Source organism: Larimichthys crocea, chromosome XV (genome assembly GCF_000972845.2).
Source record: "Larimichthys crocea isolate SSNF chromosome XV, L_crocea_2.0, whole genome shotgun sequence".
Classification (NCBI taxonomy): Eukaryota; Metazoa; Chordata; class Actinopteri; family Sciaenidae; genus Larimichthys; species Larimichthys crocea.
Genome location: NC_040025.1, coordinates 14785703 through 14811809, shown reverse-complemented (window position 1 = coordinate 14811809; position 26107 = coordinate 14785703). Strand labels below are relative to the sequence as shown.

General features: G+C 42.2%; 2 protein-coding genes and 1 non-coding gene across 6 annotated transcripts in view; all 3 read left to right on the top strand.

Moving 5' to 3' along the window:
- The window catches only part of camkvl (CaM kinase-like vesicle-associated, like), a 34348-nt gene extending 25158 nt beyond the window's left edge, over nucleotides 1-9190 (top strand). For all 3 annotated transcript variants that reach the window (XM_019267487.2, XM_019267488.2, XM_019267489.2), the window contains exons 3-11: nucleotides 928-1059; nucleotides 1360-1434; nucleotides 2289-2427; nucleotides 4206-4326; nucleotides 4978-5053; nucleotides 5227-5363; nucleotides 5525-5603; nucleotides 5698-5785; nucleotides 7329-9190. In XM_019267487.2, the coding sequence (XP_019123032.2) occupies nucleotides 928-1059; nucleotides 1360-1434; nucleotides 2289-2427; nucleotides 4206-4326; nucleotides 4978-5053; nucleotides 5227-5363; nucleotides 5525-5603; nucleotides 5698-5785; nucleotides 7329-8822 (2341 nt within the window). In that variant the 3' untranslated portion in view covers nucleotides 8823-9190. The remainder of the gene's footprint in view (nucleotides 1-927; nucleotides 1060-1359; nucleotides 1435-2288; nucleotides 2428-4205; nucleotides 4327-4977; nucleotides 5054-5226; nucleotides 5364-5524; nucleotides 5604-5697; nucleotides 5786-7328) is intronic.
- Nucleotides 9191-10603: 1413 nt separating this feature from the next.
- On the top strand, nucleotides 10604-25783 carry uba1 (ubiquitin-like modifier activating enzyme 1). Of its 2 annotated transcripts, none has more exons than XM_027288506.1 (26): nucleotides 10604-10818; nucleotides 14119-14235; nucleotides 14332-14390; nucleotides 14503-14671; nucleotides 15676-15810; nucleotides 15892-15998; nucleotides 16102-16192; nucleotides 16288-16420; nucleotides 16509-16606; nucleotides 16787-16933; nucleotides 17207-17383; nucleotides 17581-17688; nucleotides 17805-17885; nucleotides 18292-18444; nucleotides 18990-19155; nucleotides 19273-19469; nucleotides 20893-20957; nucleotides 21325-21520; nucleotides 22650-22724; nucleotides 22825-23014; nucleotides 23198-23283; nucleotides 23402-23494; nucleotides 23647-23838; nucleotides 24193-24294; nucleotides 24384-24484; nucleotides 24576-25783. In XM_027288506.1, exons 2-26 carry the CDS (start codon nucleotides 14119-14121, stop codon nucleotides 24709-24711), a joined length of 3174 nt encoding a protein of 1057 aa, XP_027144307.1. In that variant the 5' UTR covers nucleotides 10604-10818; the 3' UTR covers nucleotides 24712-25783. The 2 variants fall into 2 exon arrangements, with proteins under 2 accessions (XP_027144307.1, XP_027144308.1); XM_027288507.1 differs by lacking the exon at nucleotides 10604-10818 and adding an exon at nucleotides 12329-12593.
- Nucleotides 23950-24051, top strand: LOC113747804 (small nucleolar RNA U6-53/MBII-28). The gene has a single exon (XR_003463904.1). It is a non-coding gene; the product is annotated as a small nucleolar RNA U6-53/MBII-28 (small nucleolar RNA).
- Nucleotides 25784-26107: the final 324 nt, after the last annotated feature.

Below are 26107 nucleotides of genomic sequence, written 5' to 3'. Positions count from 1 at the left end.
TCACTGAAAGAATGACAGAAGGTAATAGCATGAGGCTTGTATGTAACAGGCCTAAGAGACACATTTTTCAATTTTTAGTCAATCAGTTGTCTATATATATTTCAGTTCATAAAACACACTGTTGGAAATCTTTATTTTATTCAGTTTAGATATTCTGTGTCATCCCTTAAAAAAATCTTTTGGAGATATTTTCAAAGAGCTGTGAAAATCCCTCACTGCTGCTTGACTGGCCGATTACTGGCCGCTTTCTTCCCCTAAACACTTCTTTTTGACACACTGAAGGCTCACACACCACACCAATCAGTTTAAGAGACCATATGGTAACATCAGCATCTGGCCTCAGAGATTTCTACTCATCTTTTATATAACACACATACACACACACACACACACACACACACACATGCAAACACACATTACAGTAACTCAAAACTAATTGCGCACATTTGCTCTATACATCCTCGTCTTTACTTTATAACAAGGACGATAAAGGATGGTACAGTTGTAAACATGATTAAAAGTGTCCTCATTGCCTTGTGTTTTATTTTTGAACAACGGAAAAAAAATAATTTTCCAATAGTATTTATTGGGCATGAAAGATTTAATTTCCTCACACAGCTTCTCAAAATCCATTTGGGTGAAGTACTGTATGCCCCAAAGGCTCAAAACCAGACAGTGCCCAGCTGATGGCAGCACTAGACCCATTCCAGATTTGTTATTTTATGACCCTTTTATTCTACCCAACGACTCTGTCCGCAATTAAATTCTTTCACTATATTTCACCACAACAGCCAGTCTACTTGTGTAATTTGAATATTATGCTGTGTTACTCCAAAGCTTCTACACTTCTTTTATGTTCTTACATTATATTTACCCATTTCTGCCTTTCTCTGTTTGTCTTTCTATTTTCTTTTTCTTCTTGCGTAGGAAGGAGTTCTGTGAGTTGTGCCTGGCTAAGGACAGACAGACAGACAAGGTGTTTGTCTGCAAGAAATTCCTCAAGAAAGACGGCAGGAAAGTCCGCAAGGCTGCCAAGAACGAAATCATGATCCTGAAATTGTACGCAGTCAGTCTGTGGACAGATGGATGCATGGTTGAAAGGGTGGAGAGAGAGTGGAGAGGGGGAGATTGAGAGAATGTTTTCTTATTTGACATTTCCGATCATATTTCCAATTCATGTAATAACCCTTGTTAAAAATGTCAGTTCAGGTGTTTGTAACTTCTGTTTTACACTGTTTTTGAAGTATCTCCCCAGGGATTTACACCCACTTCTTTATATATAAGACAGAGAATGGTTATCTTTAAGTTACACATAATGGTTGTAATGTTAAAGTCTCTGAATCCATTTTGCTGGTCCAGGGTCAACCACCCAAACATCCTTCAACTGATAGACACATTTGAGACCCGGAAAGAATACTTCATCATCCAGGAACTGTGAGTGTTTCTTTTACTGTTTCACTATTTATCTTTCTTAGGTAAGCATTCATGGCAAAGTGTACGTAGTGTCTTGTGTGCGTCTCTCTTAATTGTGTATGTGCCTTCATGTACCTTAACACACACAAATCCATCAGCTAGAGGGTAGGGGAAGAATCTCCCTTCTTATTACTGTGTGCTCTGCTGCTCCCCTCAGCAACAGAGGAAGGTGTTAAATTTTATGAGATATTTGCTCTTACACTCAAACACTCAACATTACTCAGTGCTCCTGAAGCACTGTTTGCCAAAACAGGGTCTCTACTGACAACCCGGGATCGATACACCAGAGCGAGACCCAGTCCGGGTCTCTTGTGATTTTTGCAGTTTCAACATTTGCACCTTTATTTGAAAGCAATAAGATTGATTGAAGCTGAGTGGACAAAGTATTTCCCTTCTGATACTGAAATTCAGAGAGACAGACTGCAGTCAAAAATGGTTGCAGTCATCTAAGTGTGTGTGCAACAGTCTGTTTACGAGTTGGTGTCTGTTCACTTCTGTTCGGGCAATAGTCTTCCTGCTGAAGGCGATCATTTATACACTTTCCAAAGTTAACCAAGTCTTTTAGAGTAATGACCAACGCTCTAATTTTTAATTGCTCAGCAGTGCTGCTTTAGGCCCATAGTAGCAGATTGCCTTAGTAATGGAAAAAAAAACAAGAGCACAGGCTTTTTAATAACTGTATTACTGGAGGCTCAAGTGAATTATTGTGTTGCAACATGTGGCTAACAGTCACACCAACTTGTATTCATTTTTATTAATATATTTGGTGATGTGTGTGATGATGTTTTCGTTTGTGGGTGATTGACTGCATCCAGTGCCACGGGAGGAGATGTATTCGACTGGATTCTGGACCAAGGGAATTACACAGAGAGAGATGCCTCCAATGTCATCAGACAAGTCCTGGAGGCTGTGGCATACTTACACTCTCTCAACATAGTTCACAGGAACCTGAAGGTACACGTTCATTCTCTTTTTATCTCTCTCCCCCTACTTTATTGCATTTGTACCTGTGTGTGTGTGTATGTGTTTGTGTGTGTGCCATTAAATAAAAAAGACTTAAGAAATATAACAAAAAGATTTAGAGAGTGAGTGGCACTTTGCTGTCACACCCCAGAAAGCAATTTCCAGTATAGCTAGAAGATTCCCCATGGAGACATAAAAGCATTGCACTCATTGTCATCTCAGTTAATGATTCAATATTTGATAACATGTTAGCAAGGGAGTAAACACCGTCTTTATGGCTTAATGCAGTCTCTAGTGTTTCACGCATACATGCAGGCACATTCATATCTTCAGCCCTCATTATCAACCCATTAGGATGGAATTACAGCATCTTTTGGGCTTCAGATTCCCCCTACTGGTAGAAGCTGGAATAGTTAAGTCTTTATTGTCTGCACTTGTATTTCTGTGAACCAATGAAACAAAAAAAATTCTGATCAGTGTAGAAATACAAATGAAGTCATAAAAGCAAGCCAAGATACGTTAGTGTTTCTGGTCATTCTATTGTCTTACTCTTTCGTACCTTTCTTTGACCAAAAAATGGCATAGGATTATTTTTAAGATATATTAAAGGATTGCATCTGTACTTACCTACCCGATGCTCTATCACTTCTTGACAGTTTGTACTTTACATTATACTTGCTATCATCTTGGCCTTACTCTATTCAAATCAAAACACAACTTACAAATTAACTTCAACTTTCAACTTTAACTTTATGGTTGGCAGGGGGAATTTTGCCCTGAAAAGACAGTAAAACAACATGTATTCATATTAATGAACATTTACATGTAAATATGCCAGTTTATAGTCACAGGCTAATTTCCAACCGTAGTCCCTTGGCAGGTTGATGTTAAAAAAGAGGAAAAGAAGGACAGAAACAACTCAGCAAAAGAAAACACAGAAAAAAAACAAAAACAAAAAAAAAGCTTATAACAGAGACACATTACTACAAACAGGGACATTGCACATAAAATTTAAGCAATAAAAGTTTCACAAAAGCCCATGATGTGATTGCATACTGATTACGGTGAGTTATGATCATAAATCTGACTAGATCGAAGCCACACCTTCAAATGTCCCTTGAATGTTAATATACTGGGACTCTCTCTAATTGAGGTGGGTAGGCTGTTCCACAGTATACTACCTCTATATGATAGGACATTTTGGCCAAATGTAGTTCGTCGAAGGGGAAGCTCACAGTCACCTCTGGCAGAGGCTCTGGTGACTCGAGTAGTGGAGTGACTGACTACCCTCAGTTTAATATTATCATTTAATGGCGGTGGTGCCAGTCCATGAAAGACTATCAGTGTTAGCACAATATAAAACCTGGTATACATAAAGCCATTATTACCCAGCCCAATCACCAAGGGTTTAAACAGAATCTCTGCATATTATCTGCCAATGTTATATGTAAGACTACTAATCAGAGGACTCATCTTAAGAATTTATCCATTTTTTTGGCAATGAACACACATCTATTGGCTATTTAACTATGTGATGCAGTCTATTCTTGTAACTTTCCTATGGACTGCCAAGCAATAAAAGAAAAGGTCATTGCTGACTCTGCCATGCAGCTGTTTTGCACACACCCTAAAACAGCTGATCATTCGATGTGTTGTTATCATTGAATAACAACTCATATTTGTAGGACTGAACCGATTTATTGTCCTGTCCCTTAATGATGGTCTGAATAACAATGTAGAATAATTATTCTTTTTATTATTTTGTTTAGCTGGAAAACCTGATGTACTATACAGAAAACAACCACAACAAAGTAGTTCTGCGAGATTTCTACCTGTCCAGGTTTGAGAACGGGCCTATCACAGAGCCTTGTGGAACACCAGAATACCTGGGTAGGATACTGTCTATTTACCACTATTTGTGATTCCATTTTTACACATAAGTTTACTTCTCTATGTTTCTTCATCTCTCATCCATGTCACATCTACATCCTTTTATTACCGTTACCTTCTGTTGTGAATAAAGACCTCTGGGCATGTAGTTTTTCTCACTTCCTTCTGCCTTTGAAGATCATAATCTGTTAAAATGAAAAACAGACATGAAATCCGGTGAAACACATACACAGGATTGAAAGCACCTAACTCTCACACCTCCTACTCCTCCTCCTCTTCCTCCCACTCCTCCACTCTTTTCATATCCTCTGATCTCCTGTGTACTGTCTCACTCCTCTTTCACTCTCTGAGGTTTATGTGAGGGCAACTTGAAGTGCAGAACTGTGCTTTAGCCTGGTTCTCTCCAATGAAAGGTCCAGGCAGTTATTCATAATATTGAGCCGAGTAATTAGACTAATAAATAAGGAAGAGGAACAGATGTCCTCATAGGAAAAGGAATGGAAAAAGGAGAGAGTGCAAAAGGGAGCTTATGTTTATGCAGGGTAGACTTTGAATCTGGTGTGTGATGTTTTGTTTTTTTTTAAACTGAAGCCATTTGAATCTCTCTTCCTCTCTCTCTATCTATGTCTGCTTCTTTTTGCTGTCCCATAGCTCCTGAAGTGGTGGCACGTCACCGATATGGTCGTCCTGTGGACTGCTGGGCTGTTGGTGTCATTATGTTCATACTGTGAGTCTCAATCAGTAATTACCAAAGCTATAATTCAACAAGCAATGCAGCAATACAACTGTAACTGCATCTGTATAATTGCTTTGTTTATAATGGACATTTCCATAAGTAATTTGCATAGTTTTGAAATAACTTCCCTTCCTCTGTCTCTTTATGTATGTTCACCTTTGCAGATTATCAGGTAACCCTCCTTTTTATGATGAGACAGAGGAGGAGAACACAGATCTACATAATCGCATTATCTTCTGTCGCATTGTTGCTGGTGACTTTGAGTTTGATTCGCCGTACTGGGATGACATTTCACCTGCAGGTACTAGGTTCCACCACATGATGGCAATACATAGCCAACTGAAATTTCAATAGCATGAAGCTCAGTTACCCTAATATATGACATACTGCAGTAGTTTAATTTTTTACCAAAGATAATACCAGTTAAATTGTATAAAATTGTCTTCATTGTTTCTCTCTCAGCTAAAGAGCTTGTCTGTCGACTCATGGAGGTGGATCAGATGCTGAGAATCACGGCGCAGGATGCACTTTGGCATGAATGGTAATTGTGTGCACATAACCACAAGAGCACAAACATTTTGGCACACATCTACAGGGTTTGCACTTGTTTTTATTCTGTCTGTCACCTGTACCAGGATTGCGGGAAATGGTGCATCAGAGAAGAACCTAAAGGATGGTGTGTGTGCCCAGTTTGAGAAGAACTTTGCAAAGGCCAAATGGCGGGTATGAAATCACTCTCACTCTCTTCCTGTAGCATTAATGAAGTTGGCAATGATAAAGCCAAGTAAGCAACAGAGGAAATGGTAAATATGAATGCAGTGGAGATGACACCAGTGAAGATAACTGGTTTATTTGTAATGTGCATACATAATGTGCTTTTAGCTCAGCATACAACTCTGCAGAGGTATGTTTTAAATTTGGTCATATGGATATCCTGGAGGTGTGAATGCAGAAGACCAAGAGGGAAGAAGTCGAGATGGCAGTGCTGACCTAACAGCATAAGTAACAGTTATAACCCTCTTCTCTCTTTCCCCATGTGGTTCCCAGGAGCTGAAGGTATTGTAGTTCATTATGAGGGAGAGTGGAAGGACAGAGCATGGGCTGAAACTCATCATCTCTCTGGCATGAATCAATTAAAAAAAACATCTTTCTAATGGCTAAACATCCTCTTGAATTATAAAGTAATTGTTGCCAGTAAACAACGAATCAGGAAACACTTCAGTCAGCCTTGAGATGTATTGATCATGTTAAGACTGGTGAAACTCTTCTCATAAGCTCTGTTCCTGCCCACTGTCACTCTGCCTGTCCCAGAAGAGATCCATCCACTCTGCCCCACTTTTTCTCATTGGATTAAACCCAGATGTTCAAAGTGGCCCACTCTGCTCCTTTCTTACTCCTCATCTGCACTAGTCTATGAAACCAGATTGATAAAAACAAGATAATGATCAGCAGCAGGGAAGAGGGTTTACTCATTGCTTGTCTAGTTTTTATATTTGTGTAGATAAGGAGAGGGAGAAATGGAAAGGATACAAGGGATATAGGCCACTGTGGACTGTTGAACTACAGTGATTTGAACTCTAAGGCCCTCTGTCATTCCTCTTACGTGAATCCTGGCTCATCGCCCCATACTGTTCCTCAGTGTTACATTCAAGTCATACTTGAAGCTATACAGAAGCTGCACAGTCAAGCCATATTGTATCCAGTGACATTTCTGTGTCCAAATGGCTTTTCACTTCCAGAGATTGAATTCCCTGGTTTAGAAACAACTTCTAAGCTCACACGTGTTCCCTAACTCCTTGAGTGTTTGCAGATCGAAAGGAGTCAGATGGGTGTAAGAATGACGGAGAAGGAGATTTACACCTATCTGTTCACTTACCTCTTCCAGTCAACAAGTAGTCAAGGAGTGGCTTGGGGAGAGTGAGTCTTGAGATTGATTTAAACCAGGGTACAATATGTCCTAGCCTCCTGGAAGTAAACAACTGGCACTAATCTTACTGCACTGTTCACTTCACACAAATCACCTCTCAGCGCTTAGTATGATAATGCAAAATCATGGTGCCATGACAGGCTTTGTGTCAAATGCTTGTCTTTGAAGCTTATTTTTTATGCTTTGCAATAAAGACCTATAGTTATAGTAAAGTTTTTTTTTTCTTTTAGGGAAACAGGTCAATGTGGGTGTTAATGTAAAAGCAACATACTGTAAATCTAATTCTCTTTACACCGCTATCCTTTTATCCTTTTTCTTTGCCTCTGTCTGTCTTTGCAGAAAGCGATCCGTGTCACCACCTTTATGCAACGCTTGAAGAATTCAGAGGCACTGACCGACAGTTCAGCTGAGGTCCAGGGCAGTGAAGAGGCAGGAGATGGTGAAGGGGGTGTATCCCAAGGAACAAGTGATGAGGGAGACAAAGGGACAAGTGATGGGGGGGTGACGTCAAGTAGTGTGTCTTTAGAGGTTACTGTTGAAAGTACACCGCCAGGTATGGACCAGGATGAGGAGAGGGGTAAGGATGAAGAGAACTGGCCCATTGGCCCATCTGTAGGGATTTCCCCATCAGATATGCAAGAGCCTCTCTGTCAACAAAGCCAGTCAATTACAGACCCCAAAATCACACAGGAGCAGCCTGACAAAGTTGGTGCAAAGAAAGCAGCCAGTGATGGAACCAGAAAAATGGCTGCCAATTTGGGTCAAAATAAAGCTGTTCCAGAGTCCAAACTGTCCCCAATGATGATGCCTGGCCCATCTATGCTGTCAGAAGGTTCTTCAAGCACTACTCTTGACAAAAAACATACATCCACCTCCCCAGATCCCAGCAGTAAGCGTAAGATGGCTGCAACACTCCATGGCCCTCCACCTACAGGTTCTACTGCTGCAACAGGCTCACCAGGCAAGAGACCAGCCATGCCGCGGGAGCAGAAGGATGAGACTGACGGAAGCTGGTGTCAGACACAAGTACCTGAGGCAGTGGCAGAGAGGTCAGTGGTAGCAGCAGCAACAGTCACTCCAGCAATTCTCCCTGGAGCTGGGGTGGATGTAGGACTAGGAGTTACATTAAGGGGTGATGCTAGTCCCATGGGTAGACGGGATAGGGATGTCAGAAGAACCGACAGACATAGTGCTGAGTTTAGCATAGCAAGGGCAGGTCCTGCAGCAGGACAGGGCTGTTATTCAGTAGGCAGCTCTGCTAGCTTGGGTCGTCATGCCACACCATATAACCCGGATGTTGGGTCAGCAGGGTTGGGGATGGCAGGGAGCTATGGGAGTCCATACAGCTCCCTGTATACAAGTGGAGGAGGTGTAGGTATGTATGGGACTGGGCTACAGCATGGAGGAGGTGGGAGCTGCGCTACAACCGACTGGCAAATGGACAGTGTGATTGAGCAGATAGAAAAGCAAATGGCTGCCGTGCTGGAAAAGATTGAGGGAGACATGCCCTCATTGTTAGAACAAATCAGTGACTGCCCAGCTGAAGCACCACGTGCCCGGAGCACACACGCCTCGCCCGCCACCTCCCGCGCACGCTCCACACAACATTCTTCGACTGCGACCTCAGCCACTCCTCCGCCTCTTCCAACGTCTCCCAGGCCTGCACTACCATCTCTCCCTCGCTTAACTATCCCGCCTCCCTCCTATCCCCCACCCTCCCCACCCACACAATCCTCACCCAAGGCTGTGGGAGAGCAGGAAGACAGGGACGGACAGAGGGATGCTGCTCGTTCTGGCCAGTCCCCAAGAGCTGGGATGGGTAGGGGCCTATGAAGCAGGTGTGCATGATGCAATACACATTACCTGGAACATTGGATTTAAAGTTTAAACTTGATGGTTTAAAGACTCAGAAGTGTCATCCACGTACTCCTCACATGAAAAGTAACCATGCAATGTTGTTTGGTTTGGCTGTGTATTCATACTGAGAATACTGGTAAAGAGAAATATCACTATGGTGTTCAAATCCTCTCTATTGACTTGAGAAGTGTATTGTATGAAAAGAGAAAGATCTCAAAAGTTTGTTTGCATCTCAAATCCAGATTGTATGCATGAATGCTTACCACACAACCTCACTCATAATGGAATCCAAGCACTCAGCAGTTTGCAAATTATGAATCTACACAACAGCAACAACAACAGTAACAACAACAGTAGTAAAAAAAAAAAATCTGCTATTTAGTAAGACTTAGCAGCTGAGGAAGTGTTATGAATGGCATTATTTCTACGGAAGCCCTAAGCGGTCATGCATTTATAGATTTGATTTATTTTGTTTTGTCGTGATAATGAGTTAATTTAATTTGTTTTCTCAAGAAGTTATTTATGTAATTTTGTCGAAATTGTGTTGTTATACCGAGATAGGGTGATTTTCTTGAGATCTCAAAAAAAAAGAAAGGATTTAATTTTTTTAGAGAGCTCAAGAAAATGATCCTTGAGAAAACAAATGAAATAAACGTGTTATCAAGAGAAAACAAAGGAAATAAATTGTATGAATGTATGACCACTTAGGGCTTCCATAATTTCCTACAAAGTGTAAATACATACAAAGAACTGAGTTCCTGATTCTTTTTTTCCTCCCTTGTTGTACACTTCTTCAAATGCAAACTGAAATGATCTTTTTTTCAAATTATTGCATTGTTTTCTGTTCCTTTTTATTTATGTAGCTATTGATTCTATAGTGAGGCTGCAAACTCATGAGCTTGCAGTCACACTGTTGTACAGATGTGTAACTGAACTGATCAAGTCTTTATATTGGCTGCTGGACATTTTGATTTGTTTTATTATATGGTGTATTTAAACCTGAACTTTTAAGTCCTGTTGAGGAGCTGGGGAAAAAATCTTTAGATCAAGATATTGTATAAAGGCTTTGCAGGAACACAAATAAACGCACACACTTTCTCTTCTTTTTTCAAAGTTCTGTAAAAGTTTTTCCCCACATAGTTTATTTGAAATTTTCTCCAGTTTTGTGTACAGATTAATTTGGTCCTGTGAGTTGCACAGTACTGTCTATATTTGCTCCCTTTTACCATGTATAAAAGTTGTTCTGAATTTCAGTCTGCTTTTTGAATCTATGTAATACCATGTTCTGTGCTTTTCTCCTGAACAAGTCTAGACATCCACTATTCTGTCCTGTGTAAAACTGTGCTGTTTGCAAGTCTTTCAATAAAAGCACACAATCTAGCAGAATCTTGAATTATTTAATCGGTTAAAACCACGTTTGAACCTTTAAAAACACTTTCATGCGAATGCAACTGTGCTGTTTTATAGTAATACGCCATGCCTACAAGTCCCAACAGCCTCTGCGTGAACTTCGGAAGAGACTATACGTGTGAAAACGCGGGGGTGTGAAACAGATTGGACGTTCTAAACAGTTAAAATACGATAAAACAACGTAGTGCGCTAGCTTTAAATACACTTTACATGCTGGGTAGTATGGTTGAACCTTTTAGGTGAATAACAAAAACTATTTATGATGAATAAAATGGATTCACTTGTTTGTGAACCCTCTGGAACAGAGCGATGGTCGTGTCTGTAACGTGCACATGTTGCTGCTTTGCTTTGCTTTCAACTGAAATAGAGTGAGGGGAAACGGTTCGGGAACAGCCGGGCAGGCAACCGTCCAGCGGAAAAAAACTCACACAGAGCCCGCCACACTTTTCAGTTTGCAGTCAGCGCGGCAGTGTTGAATTGTCACATTGTTTTGTTAGGTTTTCTTCGCTTAAATACAAGGCGATTTTAATACTACAGATCAGGCCGAGTAATATCGGATGTGGTAAGTTGTGCACACTTGTGTAAGCTTCTCGTCTTAGGTTGATGTTAGCCCCAGCTAGTTGGCTAACGTTAGCCCCAGTTAGCTCACATAGCGGTACAAGTAGGAAAAAGTCGTTGGGTGGCTAGATAGCTCCAAAGCTAGCGCACCCAAGCTAACAACTACGCAGTCGTTTGATCAGCGTTGTTGGTAGTCGTTCACGTTAGTCGCCGTCAGTTATTGTAACGATTTCAGCTACCCACCTCGGCTAACCGTGAGCTAACGAGCCGCTGTCACGTAGTTAACCGTTCACGTTAAACTGGCATTTGCACGTTTTTGTTTTTTTTTTCATATGCACGAGAGTGCTGCGTTGAATAATGTCCTGTGATTATTAAACAACGTTCACGGTAGCTCGAGAGCTAGTGAGCTACAAACACCACGGAGCCAATGTGGAGAGGCAGTCAAGACACTAGATAACGTGCATCGCGCAACATTTTGCTATAATCTACTGGCAATATTTTAATCTCGATAGTTGTATTTTGGTTACGATACCGCGACAATCGATGCCCCCCCCCTTCTTCACACAGTACGTTAACGTAATATTGGCTAGTGTCTCCTCTTAGCATGTCAAGTTAAGGGGGGTAAGCCTGTTAACGTGGGTGATTATTCGTACGTTTCAGCTCCAGTAGGATGGTGGAAAATAATGTGTTTTGTTTATCATTTCGCAGCAAGAATATGAGAATTTGGGGGTCTCCCCCCCCACCCCCTCGACATGTGTACCCGAGAATATGCGGCCCACTCTTTTTCCTGGGCCTTTGTCATTTGCCAGGCACCCCCTCCCCCAATACTCCTCCTCTGCAAGGAATGCTCACCCCTCTAACCTCAATGTAACTGAGGGCCCAGACGCTCAGCATCCAATATAGCTATAGCAAGTAGCCTGCCTAACGTTGTACCTGCCCCCCCCAATTATCATCGCATCACCGGCAGGCTTAGACAAGTGTTGTGTTTTGCTGAACTCCCGGAAAAGTGCAAAACCACAGCACACCAGTTGGTGTTGTATTTGGGGGGGATGTGTACAATTAATTTGTTTTTGTTTTTTTCTTTCTTCCTTTGATAAAAACATTGCAAGTTTTTGTATGTGTAGTTTAGTTTCCACTTCTCGCCTAACCCATCAGTGAAACAAAGATGCTGTTATTGATGGATCTGGACCGGTAGATGGTGCTTTTACTTACTACTATAATTGAAGAGTCCATGCTTTAAAACTTTCCTTTTTTGCACTTTGTCAGATTTTCTTTTGTGTGCGTTTTTTTTTTTCTTCTAGATTCACAGGACGTTTCTTGCATGGATCGCTGGAGAAAGCGGAGGGAAAAGTTGTGGTGGTGGGGGGGGGGGGTGGGGGGGGGGGGGGGGGGGGGGGGGGGGCGGGATGAATCCGCGTTGGCTCCGGCTCAGCAGCCAATGAGCTGAGCCCCCTGGCTGAGCAGCATGCTCGCAGCCACTCTTTCCTGTTGAATATTTTAGCCCATGCGTCACACCTCCTCCGCCCCTTTCTCCCCATCTGCCATTTTGGTTTTGTTCCCGTCTGCAGTCGCAAAGCCAGCAACGCAATTACATAGGAGACTCTGAGCATAACGACATAGTGACTCGACAATATACAGCGCCGACCATCCTAATCACCGCGCCGCGTTTCTTTTCTCTTTGTACCAACCGACGAATTTACAACCATCGATAATACTGACATCTAGACACTGCGGGAGAGGAGCGGGTTCGCATTGGGAAGGGACTGAGAAGGATTATTGGTAAGAAAAGGATATCAATGGAAGCACGAGTGTAAACGGCTAGTCTCTGGCTCGCAAAAAAAAAAAAAAAAAATCCGCTTTGACTGAGCATCAAAGTTAGACGTTTTGTGTTAGGTGCGGACGAGCCGTGATAGCTAGCTGTCAAAATAAAGCTCCCTTTTGGCGAAGCAGGGTGCAACATAGCCACCGCCGCTAGCTTGTAAAGTTGTGTTCCGCACTGGGAGCTGCAGGCCTAGGCCGAGCTGCTAATGGATCGGCTGGCAGGTCGGTGTTTTCTTGCCTCTTAAGTTATTCATGTTCCAACTCTGTCCACCTGCCAAATCACTTAACTGATTAGTGGCACGGTAGCTACTCAATCGGTTTCCTCTCTGTGTTGTTGACTGACATTTGTTTAACGTTTCTCAGACGACGAAAGCTTTTTTAAAATGGTTCGTTGCCGGCTATGAATCAGGTTGAACAGATGATCTACAGTAACCGGGCGGCTCGGTGCTTTGCTGTATCATGCAGGGTGGCTTCATTTTCGTTTCTGACGAACAACGGCAGTTCAGGTTGCAGCGAAATGTAAAATGGGTTTTATTTAAGCGTGTTGTGCTGCTATTCGTTGCAAACCCAGCCCGACTCATTTTCATAATCTGCAGCTGTGTATTAACGGTGAAGTGTGACTGATAAGTTAGCTGCATTGGATGCGGAAATTGTGCTGTAGGGGTGGGAATGTGTTGGAGATTCAGCGGCCTGTTTCACTTCCCGAAGTGGCTGGGTTTGGTCGGATTATTCCGCTAATCACAATGCACTTGGTGGTTATTTTAAGATTCGTGTTTTGAATTAAACGCACCTTTTTTATATATATATCTGTATTCATACCGTCGATGGTTCCAGCTTCATTGTGTTGTCCGTGTGTCCACACCTGCAAGCAGCCACCGTGAGGTGTTGCTCACTTTACCGCAGTGAAGTTTTAATGATTCAGCTCTTTTTTTTTTTTTTTTTTTGTTGAAACGAGGTTGGCGGTCCTTAAATCCCAGCATAATAAACAATGGAAGTACATAAACAAGCCAGCGTTGTCTCTGAGCATGAAAAGAACTGATAATGCTGCTATTCATGTCTCTTCCCAGGCAGTTCGTTTTCTAGCAGATTTGTGTTTGGCCTGCAGCCAGCCCAGCTGCTCCCTAGACTAGAAATCCTCTCTTAAACATGAAGAGGGTTCAGTAGCATTTAGCTGCCACGCTCCTAATATATTAAACCGTCGTATCGAATTATATATTAACTTAAATGAATCGGATTTTTGAAGCCATTGTCTCCATGATATACAAGCAAGTGGTCACTGTGTGTTATGTTATACGTAATGTTTATCTTTTAAGTGTTCCAACTTATATATATATCTATATCTATATATATATATAAATATAAATATTTTTTTTTTTTAAACAAATTAATATAAACTTATAAATGGCAAATAAGTGCTGACACAGCAACTTGTGGTGCCCTGTACGACCAGTCTATTAATGGAGTGTGTGTGTGTGATGCACAGATGTCCAGCTCGCCGCTGTCCAAGAAGCGTCGCTTGTCAGGATCAGAGACGAAGACGGGATCCCACTGCTCCTCCTCTAACTCTGTCAGAACTGATCTGTCCCACACACCTGCCAACGTAAGCACTAACACATACACTTTATCTTTTTTGTTATTTATTTATTTTTATAGAGTTGTTACATAAACTGATTGCAAACCCTCTTGTCTCTCCCAGGGCATGGCTAAGAATGGCAATGATGCTGAGATCGATGAAGGCCTGTACTCCAGACAACTGTGAGCGTCATCTCTTTTTGGAACAAAAATTCGATATGATCTGACAAACGTTCAGTATTTTTTCTTTGGCTAGTTTTTAACCTATGTAACTGATGGTACTTTCTTTCTCTAGTTACGTGTTGGGCCATGATGCTATGAAGCGCATGCAGAACTCCAATGTCCTCATCTCTGGTATGAGAGGTCTTGGAGTGGAGATTGCCAAGAACGTCATTCTGGGTGGAGTTAGAAGCGTCACTGTGCACGACCAAGGAGTTGCAGAATGGAGAGACCTCTCCTCTCAGGTTTGTGGAAACATGCACAGATACTCCCAGTTTACAATAGGACATTATTTATTTTCAGTCATACAGTGCAGCACGATCTGTTTCGAGTCATTCGTGTTTTATTGTTGCAATCCAAAAAGAGTGCTGCAACCACCCCCACCCTCGCCTACCACGGGCTGACCCAGATTTATCAGCGAGTGGCCTCTCCTCAGGTCATAAGCATAGTAGAGCTAAAGCCTGTTTTAGGGCAACGTTGCAGTGGAGAGCTTGTTTAGGTCCATTAGCCCGAGACCCTGGATTCTGATGCGTCTATTTAAGGAACAGACGGATAAATGTGTGAACACCCTGCTCAGGTGTTAAGTCCACCTTTCAAAAGTGTGTGATTGTGATTAGAGCGCTGTATCGTTGATCATCCAGTCTGAGTTTCACCTTGTGTGCTAAAACATTTCTATTTCAGCCACTGGGATTTGCGCCAGTGTTCATTTTTATTTCAGCTGAATAGTCTATTTTTATTTCTCCTATTTGACATCTTGACATCATCTGTCTTTTTTTATAGGCAGCCTTTAACCTATCACTGAATCTCAGGCCATGTCCACACGAGGCTAAATTTTGAAAAGCCCCCTCTTCTTCCTAATTTGTCCATTCTCCCATACCAAGCTGGTGTTTATTACATCTGAAAACGGATGTTTAAAAAAAAAAAAAAATCTACCAGCTGGATAAACCTGACCCAGCCAGTTTTAGTTTCTTGAACAATGACGCATTCATGCACAGACAGGATTGGGTGTTGTGCAGCAGTAATTAGAGCAAACTGTCACTTTTAAGTATATCTGATTGCTCATTTGAATGTCCCCACAGCCAAATACTGACTAATTAAAGCACAGGTTTATGTGTCTTAGTGCAAATGTCATCTCTATTCTACTTTATTAGCATATTTGGCACTTATTCTATATATTATATTGGCAGGTATTGGTGGATTGACTTTGTATCAATTCCTCCCTGACATCTTTATGTTTTTGTGTGGTTAGTTTTACCTTCGGGAAGAGGATCTTGGAAAGAACAGAGCAGAAGTGAGTCAGCCCCGTTTGGCTGAACTCAACAACTACGTCCCTGTGACCGCCTACACTGGAACCCTCGCTGACGAATACCTGACCAAATTCCAGGTGTGCAAAAGATAGTGCTTGCTCATCCAGCACTTACAAAGGAAAGAAAAGTTATTTTAAATTTGTCTCTATGCGACCTAGGTGGTAGTGCTGACTAACTCCACTCTGGAAGAGCAGCAGCAAGTGGGAGAGTTCTGCCACAGTAAAGGAATCAAGCTGATCATCGCAGACACACGTGGTCTATTTGGGTAAGATTCTGTCTCCGTTTTGTTCATTCACGGTTCACATGAAGTGTATACCCCACCAGTCTGTCAGTGTCTAACAATTATGCTCTCATGTTTGGTTTTGTAGCCAGCTTTTCTGTGACTTTGGTGAGGAGATGATGGTGTATGACACCAACGGAGAGCAGCCGCTCAGTGCTATGATTTCCATGATCACCAAGGTTAGTCTTTAAATCTGTCAAAGTACTTGCTGTTTTTAGGAATAAGAACACACAGAACATTTTTACACACAATTTGTCACTCTTGTTTTCTTTAGGACAATTCAGGGGTTGTGACATGTCTGGATGAGGCTCGTCATGGCTTTGAGAGTGGAGACTTTGTCACCTTCACTGAGGTTCAGGGTATGACAGAGCTCAATGGCTGCCAGCCAGTGGAAATTAAAGTTCTGGGTAAGAGAGGTTTCTATTCAGGACAAGACAAGTTTTCCTTTGTCTGGTTATGAGTGTTACAAATTGACATGACCTTTTCTCTGCACAGGTCCCTACACCTTCAGTATCTGTGACACAGCTGGCTTTACGGATTATGTAAGAGGAGGAATTGTCTCCCAGGTCAAGATGCCCAAGAAAATCGCTTTTGTAAGTGACAAAAGGAGTGTGACCCTCACTTGCCTCTTATCCCCACCCCCACCCCTGATCAGCAAAACAACAACTAATCTTCTCACAATCCTGCTGGCCCCACATCATCTACTGTTCCTCTTAGCAGTCGAAAATCCTAACGTGAAGTCCAACCTCTCTACCTCTATCTTCCCTCTGCAGAAATCCATCTCTTCTTCCATGGCCGAGCCAGAGTTCATGATGACAGATTTTGCCAAGTTTGATCGTCCAGGACAGCTGCACGTGGGCTTCCAGGCTATCCACGCCTTCCAGAAGAAACACAACCAACTTCCTGTACCCTGGAGTCAGGTAAATCTCACTCATGTCGGTGTAAATAGCACAGTGGCTTGAAGTTGCTTTTATTGATTGTGGATAGATTATTTGTAAACCCAGAAAAAGTAATAACTTAAATGTGGGTCTGGAAATAAAGTTTAACTTAGCCTCTATCATTACATGCAAGCAGATCATTGTAGAATTACCCATGAACAATTTCACTGCGTGACATACTTAATGAATTAGTCCTAGTCAAGTTTAAGTCATCTTTTTGTAACATGTTATGAAATGCTGAACTGTGTATTCCAGGCTGATGGTGATGAGCTTCTGACTTTGGCCAAGGAGGTGAACTCTGCCCAGACAGGGTCAGCCAAAGTGGAGGAGTTGGATGAAGCACTTCTCAAAAAGTTGTCATACGTTGCTGCTGGCGACCTGGCTCCTGTCAATGCCTTCATTGGTGGTCTGGCTGCACAGGAAGTGATGAAGGTTAGTGACGTCATGTTTTCAACCATCTTCTGGTATACTGTTGCGTAAGTAAGTGCAGTGTGTTATCAGTGTTTTTGTAGAGTGGTGGTTAGTGTTATCTGTGATTAGACATGTTTGGATTTGTGCCGCACTAACTTTTTCCAAACAATCAATCCTAGTCTTCATATTTTTGTTTACGTATGCTTTGTTCTTTTTAGGCATGCACAGGAAAATTCATGCCTATAATGCAGTGGCTGTACTTTGATGCCCTGGAGTGCCTGGCAGAAGAGGAAGGAGTCCTTCTCACAGAGGAAGAATGTGCCCCTGTATGTGTTCAGAACAAATCTCACACACCAATACGGAAGATGGCTGCACATGATGGTGTTAAATCTGTGTCTATCTTCTCTTCTTTTTTTTTTTTTTCTTTCTCTCTCTCTCCTAGAGGAACTGTCGATACGATGGGCAGATTGCAGTGTTTGGCAGCAAGCTGCAGGATTTACTTGGCAAACAACGCTACTTCCTGGTGAGTCAGCCAATGGAAGACTTTCCAACACCTCATTTGGCGTCCTGTTGTTAAGGGAGGTTTAAAGGACGAGACTGGTCCTATATAAAACCCATGAAAACACCGAAACCAGCAATTAAACCAATCACTAAAAAGTATTGTCTGTGTAGCCAAAACTATGGTTTTAGAGAATAATTTAGAAAAATTTCTAGGTAAGAAATTATTTTATCTTTTAAAAATGAAACTACTGTATATGAATTGGGAGGACGAATAGCACTGTTTGACTGTTTTGGAAATGTCAAAAACACATACATGGCCCGTCTTTAAGTCACGTTTCTCTGACCCTTTGTACTGCAAACCTGCTCTGTTAACGTACATACAGCGCAACTTGAACAGCTTTACTTACCAAGTGGTTTTATCGTTCAAGGTCGGAGCCGGTGCTATTGGCTGTGAGCTGTTGAAAAACTTTGCCATGATTGGGCTGGCAGGTGGGGAAGGGGAGGTCATTGTGACAGACATGGACACCATAGAGAAGTCCAACCTCAACAGACAGTTCCTCTTCAGACCCCACGACGTTACGGTCAGTATCGCCTCTGCTCGTCCGTGTCTGCTTGTAGATGCGAAGTAGCTTTTGCTCCATGTGTTGGCCATTTATTGATTTGAATTATTTCTGAGCAGTGCTGCATGGATTTCCTGTACATCGTAACTACTGAGTGCACTTAATCTAGCTGCTGCTTTTTTTTAGATAATGTCATTGAACAATATGAGATGGCGGCAACAGAATGCCTGGGGTCATATAATGCCTTGATGTTGTAGAGTATTGGTTGTTTCATGTGGTGACATTTCAAAGCACAGATTGGTATCGGAAAGCTGTTATTGTTACATTAAATTGTTTGCTTTAGTTTATTAAAGGGTGACATTATGTTACAAATGAAGTTGTGGATGAAGCCACAGCTGAAAATGTGCTTTTAGCTAGTAAAAAAATGTTTGTTTCATGTGACCACAAACTGGCTTCTCTAAATGTTGTGTGTATTTTCGATGTACTACTTGCAGTATGGATGATTTAGATTTGACCTGAAAGAGAAAAGGTCTCTATTAATATCAGCTGTATGTATGTGGTAACAGAAAATGAAGAGTGACACAGCTGCTGCAGCAGTGAAGCAGATGAACCCCTCCATCAGGATCACAGGTCACCAGAACAGGGTGGGCCCTGACACAGAGAGGGTTTATGACGACGATTTCTTTGAAAGTCTTGACGGCGTGGCGAATGCCCTTGACAATGTTGATGCACGTAAGAAACAAACTATAATTATCTTTTAAAATCTTTAACAGCAGGTATACTTAGAAAATCCAATGCACAGCCCTCTGAATCTCTGTGTCTCCCCCCGCCTTGTCTTTGTGTGCATAGGTATGTACATGGATCGGAGGTGTGTGTACTACCGTAAACCCTTACTGGAATCCGGTACTCTGGGTACCAAGGGCAATGTCCAGGTTGTGATCCCCTTCCTCACAGAGTCCTACAGCTCCAGCCAAGACCCACCCGAGAAGTCCATCCCCATCTGTACCCTCAAGAACTTCCCAAATGCCATTGAACACACACTGCAGGTCAGTAGGTGCACACATGCGTTCAATGTAAAACACAGACACAGGGGCAAGCGTTTTGGAATAGCAATAATTATGGATTAAAAAAAATCGTACCATAATGTCTAGGGGAAGCCTTTAGCCCCTACTGGGTTGGTTCCTTGATCAATGCAATACACATTGGGGACAGTGCAGACTCGCTAATCAGGTGACGTCTAGAAACATCTACCCGCCCCCTAATGTTTAGGTCTTGGTCTTGTGACATGCTAAATATGTGCCCTTCCTGTCCTTTTGTCTGCTTGACTTGTACTTCAGGTCTTAATGCAAATGCCCCCCCCACCCCCCTACCCTTTGTGACCTACCCCACAGTACCCTCTTTTACCTTTTGTTCCCTTCCCCTTTTACATATTCTTTGATCACGGTCGTCTTTGTGTATATAAATGCTCCATTTCATTTGCTCTTGGTCAGCTCACTGCTTCAGATATGTTCTGTGACTGTCAGTTCACCAGTGTGCCGGCATGCTTTTTTAAAAATAAACACACACCACTAGGGATGTAACGATACACTCAACTTACAACTCGATTCGAGTCACGATTTATTATTATTTTTTTTTACTTTTTTTTTTTTTTTAATCAAAATGAGCTACAGACCAATTATGATTTGTAGGAAAAAAATCTTTCTTTACAGAAACTCTCAAACAGTTTGTGTTCTTATAAAAAGTGCAACTTAAATCTTAAACAACAAAATACATGACAAATCTCTTTCTTTGGAAACAGTCTCACAGTAAACTGCTGTTAACTGGTGTGATGTGCAGTTTTTGCTCATGAGGTGGCGTAACGTCACTTTGCTTCTCACTGTGGTGGCGGCTAATATGCTGCTGCATGTTGCTCGTGTTGCCGCTATATGTTGCAGTCTCTTGCAATATTTACGTTCTGTTTTGGTTTTGTCTGTCCGTTTCTCACGGTTGTATTTGTGTATATAGGGAATCCAAAATGCCGCTACACAGGTGATTTAAAGCTGCTCGGTGCATCCTCTATTTCAAAGCTATTTTCTACCTTCGCCATGTTTTCCCTCGCTCTGTGCTCCGTACCTACGTAGTGACGTAAGTCACGTGACTTGACACCTGACGTTGAACAAATGAATCACCAACCAGTGACTTTTTAGATAACGTAACCTATTTCTAATTAAAAAGAAAAAGAACATATCCTACTTCTCGCGTTCGCCAAGAATCGTGATGAATTATTTATTTTTTTGTCAACTGATACGAGTCGTCACGCATTTGTACCGATTTTTAATCGTGTCACGATGCAACGGTGCACGTTACATCCCTACTCACCACCACAGCAAACATTTCAACTTGGCTTCACGATTTGTTCGACAACACACATACTGTGCTTTTTAATTTGAGTTGAGTGTGTGATTGATCTGTTCTCAATGTCATGTTCAGTGGGCCCGTGACGAGTTTGAGGGACTATTCAAACAACCACCTGAGAATGCCATGCAGTACCTCACGTGAGTTGCCTTCCCTGTTAATTGAATGACTACGTGGCCTCATTTTGATGACCTTTACTAAACAGCATGCTCTTTTCATTACGGATGTCTTTCCTTAGACTTGCAGACAATGTTTTTTCTTGTATTAAAAGTTGGATCTGGTGATATCACATTGTCATTGTTGATCTCTGCACTATTAGTACAGGCCATTATTCTATAAGAGGCCTCTGCCATGCTGCTCCTGTTTTTAAGGGTCTGTGTTAAGAAGCTGTTGCTTTTGTGGTACTCGACTATACAATCCTGCTGAGTGAACAACAGATGCACAAAAAGTGAAGTTATTCACATGTTTGTAACCAGCTTATGACGTTTATAATCTTTGCCTTTGCAGAGATCCAAAGTTCATGGAGCGTACTCTGAAACTTCCCGGAGCTCAGCCTGTGGAGGTGCTGGAGGCGGTTTACAAGAGTCTTGTCACAGACTGCCCCCACAGCTGGGCTGACTGTGTGGCCTGGGCGCGCAACCACTGGCAGTGCCAGTACAGCAACAACATCCGCCAGCTACTGCACAACTTCCCCCCAGAACAGGTACATATTGAGTTAACTATAGATACTTTATTAGATTCTTTATTGAGCCTTTTCTCTCTTACACAAATGATCAGAATGCCTATACAAAAATCATGTCAAACAGTAGAGAGCCAGTCTATGGTTGAGAGCCCCAAAAATACCATTTAGTGTTTTTAAAACAAACCTCAGATGTTGCAAAAGACGTTAGCCGGTGACGCATAAGGCGAAGAATCACAAAGATGGTAAGAGATGATACTGTTGCAACCAACTTCTGCAAAGACTGTTCGAAGTGCAAAACGTAATAAGAAATATTTCCACATTTTTCTTTGTTTTATGAAAAAGTACTTGCTTACAATAGTTCATTGTCCCTAAGGGGGAACTTGGCTTAGGTAGTAATACTACACATAGCTGCAGTCAACTTAAATACAAAATGTAGCCAACAAAATGACGGTGTTACACTAATAAATTATAAACTACAGAGTAAAATATACTGCACATCTTGTGGGAAAAGAGATGCATAGACCTTATAAAAATGAGGAATGAAATGACCATAAAACCATACTCATGAAATGAATTCACAGGATAATGCATAACGATTTATGCGGATGTGAGATTCTGGTCATTGCACAGCCCTAAATCAGTGTTATATGGAGGAGATGAAATGACCTGTCACTGCTGTCTGAGGAATGGGAATAGTTTCGATGCAGCTGAATCAAAGAAATTAAATTCTGAAGTTCTTCTGCATTAATCCCATCATATTCAACTCTCCCAGCCTACGGTGCACATACAGCTGTGTGTGTGTGTACGCTTTTGGAGTGTTGTGTTGTCTGTGTTGCAAAATGGTACATGCTACGGTATGATAGACTAGCAGCTTTCAGACCAGTTGATTGATTCGAGTTTTGTCAGTGGGATGCTGCAAAGTAGGTTAGTGGTTAAGACGCTGATCAGAAACCCACAATGCCACAGTTCACGTCCGCCTGAAGACGTCGCTTGCCGTTCACCATCTCCTTATTTGTTATTGTTTACTTGATAAAAGTATACAGTACCCATTTAATCTTACTAATTGCTATGAAATAGTCATTATAAAATGTATGTTTTATGTTGTTTCATTTTAGTGGTCATAAAGTATTTATTTATTTGTCTATCTCAGCTCACTAGCTCTGGTGCCCCCTTCTGGTCTGGCCCAAAGAGGTGTCCTCACGCCCTAGAATTCAGCACTAGCAATGTAAGTATGGCTTTCTTTTATACCCCTGCTGACACACTATCTGCTCTGAACTCCCGGTCTCAGGATGATGACATAAGTGTTCTCTTGTTTTTTTTGTTAGGACCTGCACATGGACTATGTCATGGCGGCAGCTAACCTGTATGCCCAGACCTACGGCGTGCAAGGCAGCACTGATCGTGCAGGCGTTATTAAGATCTTGCAGGATGTCAAGGTGCCACCGTTTACCCCTCGTTCAGGAGTTAAAATCCACGTGTCTGATCAGGACCTGCAGAACAGCAATTCCTCTGTTGGTAAGATGAGCAAATTTGTGCACATTCAGCAAAGCATTCAAAGTCATGAAGCACTTTTTTTTGTTTTTGTATGTCTTCAGCTAAAGAAATGTTTATGCAAACGATTTTATTGTTAATGGCTTAAATTCATGTCCAGGTCATGAGACACACGTATAACTAACCTTTGTTTAAACATATATATAGATGACTCCAGACTGGAGGAGCTCAAGGTTCAGCTGCCTTCCTCTGACTCTTCCAAGTTCAAACTCAGTCCCATTGACTTTGAGAAGGTACAGTATTTCTCTCATCTCTAAATTCCCGTGTAATCGCTTCAACTAGGCTGTCAGTTCTCAGTACAAGCTCAATCTGTGGTCCCATTTGTGTGACTGTGGTGGGCTCTGTTTACAGGATGATGACACCAACTTCCACATGGACTTCATTGTAGCAGCATCCAACCTGAGAGCAGAGAACTACGACATTCCTCCCACAGACAGACACAAGGTGAGGGCACATGTGACATTGTGAAAAGCAAATACTAAATTCACACCAGCATTTTCTGTCAAAATGGCAAATCGTTCGAGCCAAACATGAATGATGATATCTTTTTTTTTTTTTTTCTTCAATACCCTGCCACTCATCACCGTCCAATCCAGAGCAAACTGATAGCTGGCAAGATCATTCCTGCCATCGCCACTACCACGGCCGCTGTGGTAGGCCTGGTGTGCCTGGAGCTCATCAAAATTGTCCAAGGACACAAGAAGCTGGAGTCCTTCAAGAACGGCTTCATGAACCTGGCTCTGCCTTTCTTTGCCTTCTCTGAGCCTATCGCTGCTCCCAGACACAAGGTGGGTAGCTGCATGTGTATCACAGCTTGGATGTAATGCTGTATGTTTCCATGCTGTAGGAGGTGTTCTCTCTAAAAGGTATCCAAATGCAGTCGCTAGATGGTTTTTGAGCTCCGATGATGATCCAGCCATGCTAATACCGATGCACCAGGCGGACACGTTTTGTCTGCCTGGGTGCGAGTGAGTGCAACTCACCTTCTCACGCTGATGTGATCAGTGTGTGCTGAGGAGAAAAATGAATTTCATTGACTGCTCTTAATATGCTTAGGCAAAGACAACTGGGTGCTGTTTGCAATGTATTACTGTGAGTGACACAATCATTGATATCACTCTTCACTCTTGTTGTTTTGGCAGTACTATGAAATCGATTGGTCATTGTGGGATCGCTTCGAGGTCACAGGGTTACAGCCCAACGGGGAGGAGATGACACTCCGACAGTTCCTGGACTACTTTAAGGTACGCTCTCATCACCTCCTCCTCCTCACTGTGCCACCACACTGTGTCTGACATTGAGTTAACCTGACTCTATATCTGTTCTTTGTCAGAATGAGCATAAGTTGGAGATCACCATGCTTTCTCAGGGAGTGTCCATGCTCTATTCCTTCTTCATGCCTGCTGCCAAACTTAAAGAGAGACTGGACCTGCCGTGAGTATATAGTCATGCATGCACGTCTCCTTCGATCTGAGTGAGCGTTCTTGTTCATTGACAATGTTGCGTTCCTCTGTGTCTCCTGTAGAATGACTGAGATTGTGACTAAGGTGTCCAAAAAGAAGCTGGGCAAGCATGTGAAAGCCCTCGTATTTGAGCTATGCTGCAACGACTTGTCAGATGAAGACGTGGAAGTGCCCTATGTCAGATACACCATCCGCTGAGCTTCACACTGAACCCACCCACGGGAGGGTGGGGATTGCAGGGGAGGAGACAGGGGGTGGGGTGTACTAAGTGAGGAGTTGAGGTTGGGGGATTTTGGGGGTGGGTGGGTTGATCCAGGTCGGCTCTATTGGATCAATCAGTTTTTTTTAGGCCTGTGGTTTGTGTAAACCGTTGCCTGAGTGTACATAGCCCCAGTAAGCTGATTTAAGGATACCTGTATGTGTGTTAGGGATCCAGTTGGTGCTCGGCTGTGAGAAGAGTGGTGTCATGGGAGGAAGGGAGCACATATACTGGACCTCCTGGTTTCTCAATAGCAGAACCTCTCCCCAAGTTAAATTCTAAGCTGTAGTGTTCTCTTGGCACTACATAGCCCAGCCTAGTGTCCCCCTGAAACATACTCACACTCTTACTTAGCCTTCAGCACTATAGGATGGATATTTTAATCCAGCCAAACTATCTCCCCTCCACTCTACTTGCTCTCTTCTCTCCTCCAGCTCCTGTCTCATGGACCTGGTCCCACATTACTGTTTTTATTTTATTTTTTTCAAAGATGCACCTCATTAAGTAAAAGTTAAGCCAAGAATCCCAGATCATAGTTGAGAATCCATTTTGCCCCCAAGTCATATCACTGCCCTTAATTCTACCCGAGACCCCAAATTTAAAATATAGAAGCACCTGAAGACTTGTCTAAACCCGAGGCAACAGCCTCTCCTGACTGGAATAATAATCAGAGTCTCTCACCTTGACAGAATTAGGTACCCTTACCGGTTTGAGGTGTCCCTAAAACCCACCTCATCCAGCACTCTGTGGCTTTGGACAGGCTCTTGCACATGACATCATTTTTTTTTCTCTATCTTTATATTTCATGTGTTTTTGTTAATTTTTATTATTTTATTTTTTTGGCAGGGGTGGGTGGGACAAAGTTTTGGCGCACACACCTTGTAGATCATAAACTGTCTTCTTTCTACTTTGTTAACTCCAAATGACATTACAGTGTAAGAACAAGGCAATGAGATGTATCTTGAAAATGGGAGCACTTAGTGTGATAGTGAATAAACATGTAAAATCAAACCTGACTGTGTGTGGTTATTTGACTTTTTTGTATGGTGGTTTTTAGTAAGAATGTATCTGGTACACTTCTGGTGTAACAAAGTGTCAGATGTGTTTTTCCTGTCCAACCTGCTTCTGGCTCTTTCATCAGAAGTTTCATTATAGAGCATATCCGGGAAGCACAGCCTGAATCAGCTAAACGCCTACCTGTGAAACAACAATGTTAAAACCCTAATCAGATTTTTACTGCAGAGGTTGCAAGATTTATTTTTGTTTTTTTTAAATGGCCCTTAATTAATACTTTATTTACTGATACGTATACCTGCACTGCATTTTAGTTTAGTC

Bases quoted from the DNA above. Each gene is read 5' to 3' on its own strand.
- uba1 (XM_027288506.1), top strand. From the start codon at position 14,119: ATGTCCAGCTCGCCGCTGTCCAAGAAGCGTCGCTTGTCAGGATCAGAG. The intron at 16,607-16,786 runs GTAAGTGACAAA...TTCCCTCTGCAG, and splicing joins TGCCCAAGAAAATCGCTTTT to AAATCCATCTCTTCTTCCAT. The intron at 16,934-17,206 runs GTAAATCTCACT...TGTGTATTCCAG, and splicing joins TTCCTGTACCCTGGAGTCAG to GCTGATGGTGATGAGCTTCT.